Source organism: Carya illinoinensis, chromosome 6 (genome assembly GCF_018687715.1).
Source record: "Carya illinoinensis cultivar Pawnee chromosome 6, C.illinoinensisPawnee_v1, whole genome shotgun sequence".
NCBI classification, from domain to species: domain Eukaryota; kingdom Viridiplantae; phylum Streptophyta; class Magnoliopsida; order Fagales; family Juglandaceae; genus Carya; species Carya illinoinensis.
This window is the reverse complement of record NC_056757.1, coordinates 480,463-493,495: the sequence shown is the minus strand read 5'-3', so window position 1 is coordinate 493,495 and position 13,033 is coordinate 480,463. Positions and strand designations below refer to the sequence as shown.

General features: G+C 35.4%; 1 protein-coding gene and 1 long non-coding RNA gene across 5 annotated transcripts; one reads left to right on the top strand and one right to left on the bottom strand.

Moving 5' to 3' along the window:
• Nucleotides 1-411: 411 nt before the first annotated feature.
• On the bottom strand, nt 412-4,460 carry LOC122313087. Its single transcript, XR_006243280.1, has 3 exons — nt 4,169-4,460; nt 1,178-2,002; nt 412-1,046 (listed from the first exon to the last, which is right to left on the bottom strand). It is a non-coding gene; the product is annotated as an uncharacterized LOC122313087 (long non-coding RNA).
• A 1,345-nt stretch (nt 4,461-5,805) lies between these two features.
• Nucleotides 5,806-12,671, top strand: LOC122314245 (silicon efflux transporter LSI2-like). 4 transcript variants are annotated; one of them, XM_043129721.1, is made up of 4 exons: nt 5,806-6,048; nt 8,186-9,310; nt 9,466-9,585; nt 12,246-12,439. In XM_043129721.1, the coding sequence occupies exons 2-4, from the start codon at nt 8,264-8,266 to the stop codon at nt 12,285-12,287; spliced, it is 1,209 nt and encodes a 402-aa protein (XP_042985655.1). In that variant the 5' UTR covers nt 5,806-6,048; nt 8,186-8,263; the 3' UTR covers nt 12,288-12,439. The 4 variants fall into 4 exon arrangements, with proteins under 4 accessions (XP_042985655.1, XP_042985653.1, XP_042985652.1 ...); XM_043129719.1 differs by having other exon boundaries at nt 5,810-6,048; nt 8,171-9,310; nt 9,466-9,655; nt 12,246-12,671; XM_043129718.1 differs by having other exon boundaries at nt 5,811-6,048; nt 9,466-9,655; nt 12,246-12,671.
• Nucleotides 12,672-13,033: the final 362 nt, after the last annotated feature.

Below are 13,033 nucleotides of genomic sequence, written 5' to 3'. Positions count from 1 at the left end.
TATGAACAGTTGCCAGAAACTACACATGATCCAGTGTCAACTGGCCCTACACCTAAATTTAACGAGTTCATTCAACATCATCATGCTCTTAGGGATAGAAGAATCCATTCTCAACTCCAAACAGATCTCGTCGAGCACTTATGGCAACGATATAGTGTCGCATAAGACATAGTTGCATTAAGTTTATGGTTGTATTAAATTTATGGTTGTATTAAATTTACGGTTGTATTAAGTTTATGGTTGTACTAAGTTTATGGGTGTATTAAATTTATGGTTGTATTAAATTACTCCATAATGGTCAATCTAAAGTGATTAATCTAACAAACATAAATATAACATTACTCCATAATGGTCAATCTAAAGTGATTAATCTAACAAATATAAATATAACATTACTCCATAATGGTCAATCTGAAGTGATTAATCCAACAAACATAAATATAACATTACTCCATAAAATTGCACTACAGCTAGTTTTTCCCAGCACGACTTGCAAGTATTTCCATTTGTTGTTGAAGATAATATTGTTGTAGCATTGGAGGCATGACACTTGTATTTAACGTCATAATTCTTTGATCTTCTTTCTTTTCTTCAAGCCGTGCTTTCACTTGTTGAAGTAGCACCTTCTCCTTCTGAATACGCACTTTGTCTTGCCTAAGACTCACTTCCTCTTGCCTAAGACACAACATTATATTGTCATGATCACATGCTTCTTGTATAAGCACAAGTTTACTCTTTCTAATTTCCGCCATCTCATTTGGTACCACAAAAGAGTCAGAGTTTGTCATTTCTTTTCTCTTTTGTTTCTCTTTTTCTGCTTTACGACCTATTGGTCATTCCAAATTTGAAAATGCAACATGAAAATCTTCATCTTTGCCTAGATTTATTGAATTTGGTGTCGAATCATTCGAACTTGGTTTCTTCTTCGGCTTCACTATGTCCATATGTTCCACCCACTTTGGATGGAATCTTAACACCCGCCAATAATGATCAAAGTTAAAAGACTTATTCTCTAACTCCAGGAACATAACCTTTGTCTTGCCAATCTACATAAATAAAGCACCATGGTTCTAAATAAGTAAGATGTTAAAAAAAAATAGCATGTTAAAAAATAGGCTAACAATGTGGAAAATAAGTAGCATGTTGAAAAAATAAGCTTAAAAGGTGCAAAACATACCTTGTCTTGCTCGTTAAACCCACTTGGATGCATTCCTTCTACTTGGACCAAGTAACCATAAAGTTTATTTGTAGCTTGTTGAATCGTCGACCACCGATTCATTAGAGGTGTAGTTGCGTAAATAGTCAAATTTCTTGTTTTCCTCAAAATATTTATGAATTCTTTTCCATAACATCGTGTGCTTTTGATCTTTTCCTTGTATTGCATCTAAGGAAGTTTCAAGCCATCCCTCCACAAGCAACAAATCTTCCTCAGTACTAAAATTATTACCTCATTGTGTTTTTCGTCCACTCAGTTCAACTTCAATAACCTCAACAAGGGGTGGAGAGAGTTCTTGTTCATTTGTGGCACTCATCAAAAAGTCATTGTTATTTAGAAGATTTGTGAAGTAGGCATCACGGTGAATGGATGGATCCATTCCTAACAAGAGATGTGGGACAAGGAACTAGATATCATGCATCACAAGAGAGTGGAGGTCTTTTACAGTTGGAATGTGGTCCACAGGAATCACTAAGAAAATGAAAAAAATAAACTGAACAAGAGAGTCAAAGAATAAAATGAAAAGAGTCAAAGGAATCACCAAGTGAAGGTCTTTATTCAATACATCATCTGAATAAATTGACTAATAACATATTTTGTCAAATGAACTTCATATAACAAAAACGATGGCCTGGGATAATTTGGATGGACCACACACAAGAGACGATGGCCTTTGTACTTCATATAATAAAAACTTGTGGTCCAGTGAATTATAAAGGAGTGTTTACGGTGTAATTGGCTTGGGATGCAATCAGCTACAGTTCTCTCCCCAACGTCTCTTCCTCTCTGACATGAAAAGTAGCAAAGAAAAGAATTAACAACTAGAAATATCCTCTCCCCATCTCCCTCTCTGTTCGGTTTCAGTACAAAACCTCCACAGCAAAGAAACACAACAAGATGTTCTTCATCTTTGATTTTATCAAATTCAATACACCAAAATCATATTTAGAAATTCAATCAAAAGTTGAGAATAATGCATCAAGAATTTTTGAATTTCTGAATTGCATCAAACAAAGAAGAACATCCAGAAATTCACATCCAAAGAAGAGAAATCACATCAATCAGGGAAGACAAATGCATCAAGAAAAAATTGCATAAAAAAAAATAGAAGAATCAAACAGAGATGAAAAATGGAGAAGAATCCAGCAAAGCCTATATTCCCAGAAAAAACAAACAAATAGACAGAGAAAAATGGAGTTCGGCGTGGCTTACGGTGCTCGTTAAACCCACTAGGAGTGGCGTCGCCGTACGATGCTGTAGCTGGGAGACTATGGACCAGTGTCGTTCGGTGCGATGGTTTTTTCTCGTTCGGTGCTACAATTGGGAGACAATGTGTGGGTTTTTCTCAAAGTGAGGGAGAGGAAAGGGGAAAGGCATAACGTTTTTCTTCGGCTATGCGGGACAGAATAAGGTAGCGGGAAGTAATTTTTTAGTCCAAAAATAATACTTGGCCATCCCCTTTCACTCAATAAATTTGGCCAGCCATATAGTTGATGGCCAAATTTACTGGTCATTTGTTGAGCCTATTGTAGCACTTTATTTTACATTTTAGCTTTTCTTTGAGTATAATTTAACTTTGTTGAGCCCACTACTAGTGCTCTAAGAAGTCAATATATATGAAGCCGCTCTTTAATTTCACAAGAGATTTGAGACAGTATGACTCGCACAAGTCAAAATCTATAGGTAGTGAAGTGCGATTTCGATAGCCATTTTGGTGGATTTCTAAGCTAAATCCCAAGAGATAATTTCTAACCTGAGATTGAGGAACTAAGATCTGACATTCTAGGCCTGCAACCCGATCGGAGCCAACTGGGGTCGCTAAACCGACCCGATCGTACATTTGGGTCATGTGAGCTCTCAAACAGGAAAGCAGTTGCAGGAATGCCTTGAGCCCATTTAATTTGTTGTTGGGTGCATCAATCATCAACATGATGAATCCAAATGATGTTGACCATTTCAGAGATGCCCTTCAAAGTGAAAGTACCACCACATCTTTCAATCTTATGTTGCACGAAGAACTAAAACAACATTGATCTATACGCTGCCATAATATTTAGTAAGGCTTATCCTAGAACAATCATCTTAAGATTCTCCCGAGTATCCATTTTTTCTTTTCCTAGCCATTCCTTGCTCTTTACATGGGTGCAGAGTTGGGCTTTTATTTTCCTAATAACTTCTTTCCACTTTTGCCATCATTGGCAGAACAGATGGGGAGCGTGATCCTAAAACATACGAGGCGTCCAATCCTTATCAACCTATTTTATATTTTTTGAGATAAGATGATATGAGTTGGCAGAACTCATATATATGAGATGATATGAGATGATATGATATTTTCCTAATAACTTCTTTCCACTTTTGCCATCATTTGCAGAACAGATGGGGAGCGTGATCCTAAAACATACGAGGCGTCCAGTCCTTATCAACCTATTTTATATTTTTTGAGATGAGATGATATGAGTTGATTAAAATATTATTAGAATATATTATTTTTGTATTGGAATTTAAAAAAGTTGAATTGTTTATTTTATTTTATATGAAAATTTGAAAAAATTGTAATGAGTAAGATGAGATGAGATGCGAGTTTTGTGAAAGTAAACAAGGCCTAAATTTATAGACACAAGCGCCTCTCCTATCACTTGTATCGACCAAAAAAAAAAAAAAAAATTCCCCAGCTATTCTGATGCCTGAGCAGAGTGAAATAGACCCTTCATTTTCTCTCACTCTCTTTCAAACTTACCCATTCAAATAGAATATATCATTGCCTTGCTGTTCAAAACCTCTACAAATGTTTGTAAGAGGATGAGATTAGTTCTGCAATTATAGCCCTCATTCAAACGAGGCTCTTTGCTATATATTATTCCAGGTCATCTTCCAGCAAACCCGAAAAACAAAACAGAGAGAGGGCATAGAGAGATCCACCAGAGATCGAAATTGGCTAGAGAGAGTAACCTGTGATGGATCGGAGTAGGAGAGAGTGGGGTAGATGGAGAAGTACATGAGACTTGAGAGTGGGCATATCTGGACCTTGTGGAGAAGCAACAACAAGGATGAACTGCAACCACGAACTGTGGAGATCCACAGCGACCACAAACTGTAAAGACGATGGCGACGATGTAATACTCTTGCATAAGAAATGGTGATCAACAAACGGAACAGAAAATTGATTGAAATGGGACATATATTGAATAGCAACCATAAATGCTCCACGGGAGCTCTCCTCCACAGGATTCGAAAAATAATTAAAAAGGATAATGATGAGTTGTTTCATAACGATTTCACCTACGCAAAAGAGAAGTCAAAAAAAGGCTTCCATTGTTTCATACTTTCTACATTTTTTTCTTTTGCAAACTACACTATTCAATCAAAGATACGAAATTTATTAATTAAATTAATATATTTTAATCGTCACAAATTTTGAACGTAAACAAATTTTTAATTTTATTAAATTAATATATTTTAATAAAAATATTATCATCTTATAATATTATTATGAAATATATTATAAAAAATTATATTAATTTTTTAAAATTGAAAGTTATTAAAATTGGATTATAATATTATTTATGTCTTTATGATTTTTTTAACATTAAAAAATAAAAATGAAATAGATTAACAATGTTGTTAAGGATAGACTAGAGAGGACGTAATAAAAGCTCCTTTAAATAATTAAACTAATAGCCATATATCTACCAGACTCTCGTCTTCCTTCTTAATTATCCATCCCAAATATTCAACTACTACACACATACATATATGTATGTAGTACAGTTGTCATCCAAACATCCCTGTCCACCTAAGTTCCTTGCGATTGAAGATAAAAAGAATCATTCATGTATTCATTATCTCATTCTTGTGGTCCAGGCTTTATCAAGTGGAGGAGAATTTTCATTGGCGTGGAAATTATAGCAAGGAGTACTATGTGAGAACGGAAGAAGGACATGCAAAATGCGACGCTTAGTGTATTAGTTAAACAAAATGTTTCATTGTACGTATTAGTTAGACGAACGTTCTAGCAAGTTGATTATGTTCAACCTGGCTTCATTTGGGCGAGCAAGATTGGGCTTCACAGGCTGTGGATATCATATGGGAATGGCAGCTTTTTTTGACTTTGTGCTCTTTTTTAGTAAAATCATTGTGAAACAACTAATTTTTTTTATATTTAAAGATGAGATGATTTTAATTGTTTAGACAGTTGATAGATGTGAGTTCTACCAATTATTGCATAGTATTTTAATGATTTTGTTTTATTTATAAATATATTTATTAATAATATTAGTAATTTAAAAATTACATTATTCTCAAACATAATTTTTTATAATATATTTCATAATAATATTACAAGATGATAATATTTTTTATTAAAATATATTAATGTAATAAAATTAAAAATTTGTTTATGTTTGAAATTTGTGACCATTAAAATATATTAATTTAATAAATAAATTTCGTATCTCTCAAGTTGAATATTCTAGTCTGCAAAAGAAAAAAAATTTGAAAAGTATACAAGTATACAATAATAGCAATGGCCCCCACCAACGGTGGCCTAAACATTTCCCATCACATCATTGTCCTTTATTGAATTGTTTTTCGAATCCTGTGGAAGAGAGCTCCCCTGGAGCATTATCGTTACTATTCAATATATTTTCCATTTCAATAAATTTTCTGTTCCATTACATCTATTCATCACCATTTCTTATACAAGAGTATTACATCGTCGCCATTCGTAATCACAGTTCAAGGTCGTCGTGGGTCGTCATTGTTTGTGGTCGCAGTTCATCCCTTCTGTTGCTTCTCTAGGAGATTCAGATCTGCCCACTTTCAAGTCTCAGGTACTTCTCCAACTACGCCACTCTCTCCTACTCCGATCCATCATAGGTTACGCTCTCTAGCCGATTTCGATCTCTGGTGGATCTCTCTATGCCCTCTCTCTATAATTTGTTGCTGATTTGGTTAGATAAAAACAAAATATCCCATCTCATCTCATCATTACAGCTTTTTCAAATTCTTATATAACATATAATAAAAATTTTAATTTTTTCAAATCTCAAAACAAAACTAATATTAAAAAATTATATTATAATAATAATTTATTTAATTTTTAACAAAATATATCATTTCATCTTATCTAAGCTGTATTACCAAATGAGATTTGTCTTTTGGGTATGCTGGAAGATGACCTGCAATAATAGCAAGGAGCCTTGTTTGAATGAGGGCTATAATTGCAGAACTAATCTCATGCTCTTATAAACAGTTTTGAAGGTTTTGAATAGCAAGGTAAGGATAGATTCTTTTTGAATGGGTAAGTTTGAAAGAGACTGAGAGAAAATGAAGGGTCTATTTTTCTATGCTCGAGCATCAGAGTAGCTGGGGAATGTTTATTATATTTTTGTGATCGATATGATTGATAAAAGAGGCACTTGCGTTTGTAAATTAAGTGAATAAAATATAAAATAGATTAATGAGGATTGGACACCTTGTATGCTTTAGGATCATGTTGCCCGTCTATTTTGCCATTGATGGCGAAAGTTGAAGGAAGTTCTTTGGAAAATAAAAGCCCAAATTCCGCACCCAAGTAAAGAACAAAGAATGGCTGGGAAAAGAAAAAATAGGTACTTGTAGAATCTTAAGATTTGATTGTTCTGGGATAAGCCTTAGTGAATATTGTGGCAGCGTATAGATCAATGCTGTTTTAGTTCTTCGTGCACCACAAGATTACGTAAGGGTGTACAGGAACCGACCAAACCTACCGTGAACCGATCAGACCGACAGCTGAAGTATGGAACCGGCTGGAACCAGCAAAGAACTGATCGGCGGGCGAGAGGAATTGAAGGGAAACTAGTTTGAACCCCTGGAAAATTGCTGAATCGACCGATCTGGTCTATTTATATTTTTTTTGAAATATATGTAAATAAATAAGTGAAACGACGTCGTTTAGGGCCTGAATGTTAAAAAAAATTTAAAAGCCAAACAGCACCGTTTCAAAATGAGTTAATAACCCCCCGCCCCCTCTTCTTCTTCCCCGCGTCATCTTCTTTAGTTTTTCTTCTCTACAACCTCCTTCTTTTTCCGTGGCAGACGGTAGCACGAATCTTCTTCATTCTTCGTCAGTTCCTCCTCCTTCACAGAAGACGCCGACAGTAGATCAACGACTGCACCGATGCACATCAAGACCGATATGATCAGTTTTCTCTCCCCAAACTCTCGGTTTTGGCCAATTTAATAGAGTCATGGTAGAGGTCGGTGGTGTCTCAGTTTGGCACCGAAATCGACGCCGAACCCATCAGTGTACAGCCCTAAGATTATGTTGTTGTGGTACTTTTACCTTGAAGGGCATCTCTGAAATGATCAACATCAATTAGATTCATCATGTTGATGATTGGTGCACCCAAAAACAAAGTAAAAGGGCTCAAGGGCCCAAGGCTTTCTAGTTTGGGAGCTCATGTTATTTATTTTTGATTTGTAGTACTTTCATGATATTTGTTTTGAGTAGTGCTACATACAAGTGAATCTGAGCACCAATACTGCTGCATTCATATTCAAAATTTAAATTGGTATTATTTTTATTAAAGTTTGACTTTCTGACCAATCACATTGGATGGGTGCACATATTGGTATAACCAATATGTACATCTTCAATTTTGAAATCTATCACTATTCTTGGAGTGTATAACCAAATGTACATCTTTTATGAACCTTGAATTTTTTTTTGAATTTCACTTGTGCTGCTTATAGATTTTCTATCATGATGCTATGTACATATTTGTTTGATTAGTTTTTATACATATGTACATATGTAACCTATATTGAAAAGAAGACCGAAGTAATATCAATTATCTCCCATGACCATCTAGCTCTTTGGTCACAGCTCGTCATTGAATTTTCTATAATGTTAGTGCGCTTGATGTATTATAGTGTCAAAAGATATATTCTCCACATAAATTTAATTTTCAGTTGTTTTATGGTAAGGTGCCGTCAGCTGTGGAATTTCATTAACATATTGAGCCCTTGAAGCTGTAGAGTTTTTTGGCTTACCAAGCTGAAAAGATGGCCTGGGCTACTTCTGTGAACGTGGTTCTAGGCTCCCTTGCTTTCACAATCTTCTGGGTTTTGGCAGTTTTCCCCTCAATTCCTTTTCTACCAATTGGGAGGATTGCAGGGTCCCTCCTGGGGGCCATGCTAATGGTTATATTCCGAATCATAACTCCAGATCAAGCATATGATGCAATTGATCGCCAAGTACTTGGTCTCCTTTTTGGGACAATGCTTGTCAGTGTCTATCTCGAAAGGGCTGATATGTTCAAGTACTTGGGAAAGTTTCTCTCATGGAAGAGTAAAGGAGCGAAGGACTCAATTTTCCGAATCTGCCTGATTTCTGCCATTTCAAGTGCGCTTTTCACAAATGATACCGCCTGTATAGTTTTGACAGAGTTTGTTTTGAAAATTGCGAGGCAACATAATCTCCCACCTCATCCTTTCCTACTTGCTCTGGCATCTAGTGCGAATATTGGGTCTTCATTAACTCCAATTGGCAACCCCCAAAACTTGGTCATAGCTGTTCAAGGTAAGATATCTTTCCGGAATTTTGTAATGGGCATTCTCCCTGCGATGCTATTGGGAGTTGTTGCCAATGGTGTAATTCTTATATGCATGTACTGGAGGTTGCTATCTATTCCAAAAGATGAAGAGGATGAGACTATAAAACTTGTTGAAGAGGATGACCTTAATTCTCATCGCTTTTCACCAGCCACTATGTTACATTTTACATCCTTGAGTTCTCCGGAATGTAATTCTACAATGGAAGCTATAAATGAGCAAAGCCCTCCCAACATAAACGGGAACATGGGCACTACTTCACACAATGCTACATTAGTGGAGAGACTAACAGACGCATTTTCTATGGAGATTTTAGAAGGAAATGAAGATTTTCTCTTGGGATGGAAAAGGATGTTGTGGAAGTCATGTGTATACCTTGTCACAATAGGGATGTTGATTGCTTTCCTTATGGGTCTGAATATGTCATGGACTGCAATTACTGCTGCACTTGCTCTCGTGGTTCTTGATTTCAAGGATGCTAGGTCATGCCTTGAAAAGGTATAATCTGTTAACATGATACTCTTTCTTCTTATTATTTTTCCCTTCAACTATCGGTGGAACTTGAAAATATTAGAGCATACCTTGTAGTAGATATGGAACGTGAACTGCTTGTTCAAGAGTTATATCTAAAGTCTATTTTTGTTCATTGCCAGGTCTCCTATTTGCTTTTAATTTTCTTCTGCGGAATGTTTATCATAGTTGATGGCTTTAACAAAACTGGCATCCCAAGTACTCTATGGGATTTAGTGGAGCCCTATGCAAAAATCGATCGGGTTAGTGGGATAGCAGTCCTGGCCATTATTATACTGATCTTGTCAAATTTGGCTTCAAACGTAACAATTGGTATGTTGTTGGATTTCTTCCTTGTATTTTTGTGTTGTCCATTTCATCATTGTTAATCTTGATAAACGAACCCTAGAAACCACTTGAAATTAAACCAAACCTCATGATCCGATACAAGAATTTATCCTTTTCTTTACATACTTTGTGTTTTCGATTGTTCCCATACTCCCTTTTACATACTTGAGATTTTCACATGCATGTTCAAATCTTACTCAAGTTGTGAGTGTACCATCATTCTTCTAAGTAGACCTTTCAATCTGAAATTTTTTTTTTAACTTCCACTCTTACACAACCTGGCAGCTTCTTAATTATTTCTGAAGTAATGGTTAGATCTCTCATGGAGGTTTGTCCCTCAATCACAACATAGGGTGTCTGGGAAAAGTGCCAACTAATTTTGGGGTTTGCACACACTCTCGGCAAGGAATTTCTCACAATTCCACCTCCAGTTATTAAAGGGGAAATTCTCCCAATCAAATAGCCCAAAGAGCGTGAATGTGTTGTTTTGAACCACTGCTTGGGCCTGGGGCCTTTTTCTCTTGCAATGTGCTAATTTCTACTTACCACTCCTAAGCTCCTCAGGTTAGGGAGAAGTCACCCTCAAATTTTGAAAGTCTTTGCTTCAATCCTTTAAATGGTGGATCAGTCTCTTCTTTTTAATCAACATCACTCTTACGCCCATAAACTCACCAAGATTGAAATTTCTTGCATCAAATTGATAGAAGCCAACAGTTACCAACCTCCCAAAATTGAGCTCTTCTGACAATCTCTGAATCCAAAATCAACAATTTTCTCAGGAAAGCTTGGCAGAAAATTTTCAATCCCAACAAAACCTACACATTCAGTTTTCCTAAAATTCAGCAGCATCTCATCTTCAAACTGTCACCTCGTACTTTAACATATCATTTACTTGAATAAATGTAATAGAGTCACCCAAAACATTATTCACGTCCACAAGTTCATTCTCTGCTGTCAGTTCTTCTTCCCTCCTAGACACCTTGGTTGTCATCAAATTCCTTCTGTTTCCCATAGTGGGTTTACATTTTCACTAGGTGAAAAAGGCAACCTTAACATTCTCAAAGGTTAAATAGTAAGTGCTCCACTTGTCACTCTGAATGGCATCTGTATCATATTGTTAAGGTCTACCCTACAAACGATTACATGCATCCATTTAGATGACATCAAACCAAAGGTTATTTTTATATTTTGAACCAAAAGAAAACAAATAAAAGAAAACCTAGCAACATTTAGAAACTGTTACCTCATTCTTTTGTGAAGCCAAGCAAATCTGTAACAACTAAAATGCACCTTTATCTACAAGTTGAACTTCTTGATTGCTTCCTCGGAAACCTCATTCTTGAATCTCGCAGTTGGGCAAGTTTGGTGAAAATATCTCAACTCAAAATTCTCATCTCAATTCAAAATTTTCATTTCATCATTACAACTTTCCCAAATTTTCACATCAATATAATAAACAATTTAAATTTTTAAAATTTTAATCTAACTTTTTCAAATCTCAAAACAATAATAATACTAAATGAAAGGCTCCCTGATATGTTTCAGACACACTAACATGGTTAAAAGATTCAATGTACTGAAATTATTGTCTCTTACCACCAAAATATTGAGATACCAATTAGTCTATTAAATTCATAAGTCTACGCATCTATATATCTATTACCTTGTTAAAGATTTTGAAGTTGATGTTGCATTGACCACAATCCAAGAATTCCTCTAAGTCAAAGACATGCTTGAAACTCTAAAATTTCTCTTGCAATGTGTGATTTACTCCTTTTCAAAACCCTCGTTGCCACTCCTAAGCTCCTCCATGCATTTTCTAGTAATGTAAATTGCATCACATATCCAGAACCCACAAGCACATAATATCGAAAATAAATAATCACAAAAGAAGTAAGGGTTATGTTTACCACATTGATTGTGAGGTTATTTTTCATAAATAATTTGGTCTTAATTGTCTACATTTTCCGTGGTTTAAACTGCATCTCTAGTGGGAACTTGCTCAGAGCTCTTTCACATAAAAGTATCTAGGTTGCTTTTAAAAAGTATCAAGGGATTTTAACTCTGGAAGATTACTGCTATATATTGCTTGATTTGAATTTTAACAAAACACGATTCATTTGAGCTCTCACGTATTTTACTCCTACAAAAACATTGTCTTTTGAAGGCACATATCAACTTATACTTGATCATTTCAAATCCACATATTAATAAAACTTAAAAAGTCATCCACAAATTTCTACAAGAAAATAAATTTTACTTGTTGTACTTTATTGAAGCCACTTTGGAATACCTACAAAATCGAAATAATTATTTAAAAAACTTTGTATCCAACTGAATTGACTGACGAGTTCTGTGATACATTTTAAACTTGAGACTATATGTTATTTGTTGTGCGTGTTCTAAACATTCATACTAATGATGAGTTCCTTCCGTTTGGGGAAGAATCTCTATAGCATTGATTTATGATTACATGGCTATATATCCCTGATCCAATCCATTATTGATCAGCGTTATAAAGGCCATTTTAAACTATTTATGGGGATTGCTTATAACTCATGCTTCTACCATACAGTTCTCTTACTTGGAGCAAAAGTGGCAGCATCTGCAGCCTTAATTTCCACAACTGATGAGAAAAAGGCATGGCTTATTTTAGCTTGGGTCAGCACGACAGCTGGGAACCTCTCATTATTAGGATCAGCTGCCAACTTAATAGTGTGTGAACAAGCTCGCCAAGCTCCAAACCTTGGGTACAATTTATCCTTTTGGAGCCATCTCAAATTTGGAGTACCCTCGACTCTTATAGTCACCGCTATTGGTTTGACACTCATAAGATGACTTTGACACTCACAAGAATTAGGATATTTTGTGTGGTTAATAAAGTATACATGTAGATTGTCTCAGACTTGAGCTATTCAAAGCATTTTTATTTTTTTGGGTCTCTCTTTCATAACATTTTCCTAAACAATACAATTTGTGTCACCATCTTCCCCAGTGCTAAGAGTAGCTTTGTAGTCGTCCTCATCATCATATTGCATATCTCTATTTTGTTACACTTAGATATGGGTGATCACCAACCCAAAGCAAAATAAATGGAGTTGTTGGTACGTTTTATTTCTGCATAGGCCTTCCAGTCGAACCATAAAAGTCTAGTAATTCACAATAGCGACACAAACATGTGTTTTGATTTTGGGCAGGATTTGCGACACTTGGATTCTTCATTACTAGCAATACATGGCTAAATCAAATAACTAACCTCTTGTAGGTATTTTTTATGCAAGTAGACGAACTTCATTATTTGGGTCAATTAGTTCCAACTTTGAACTAAGCATTTATCATTACTATTCAATATATTTTCCATTT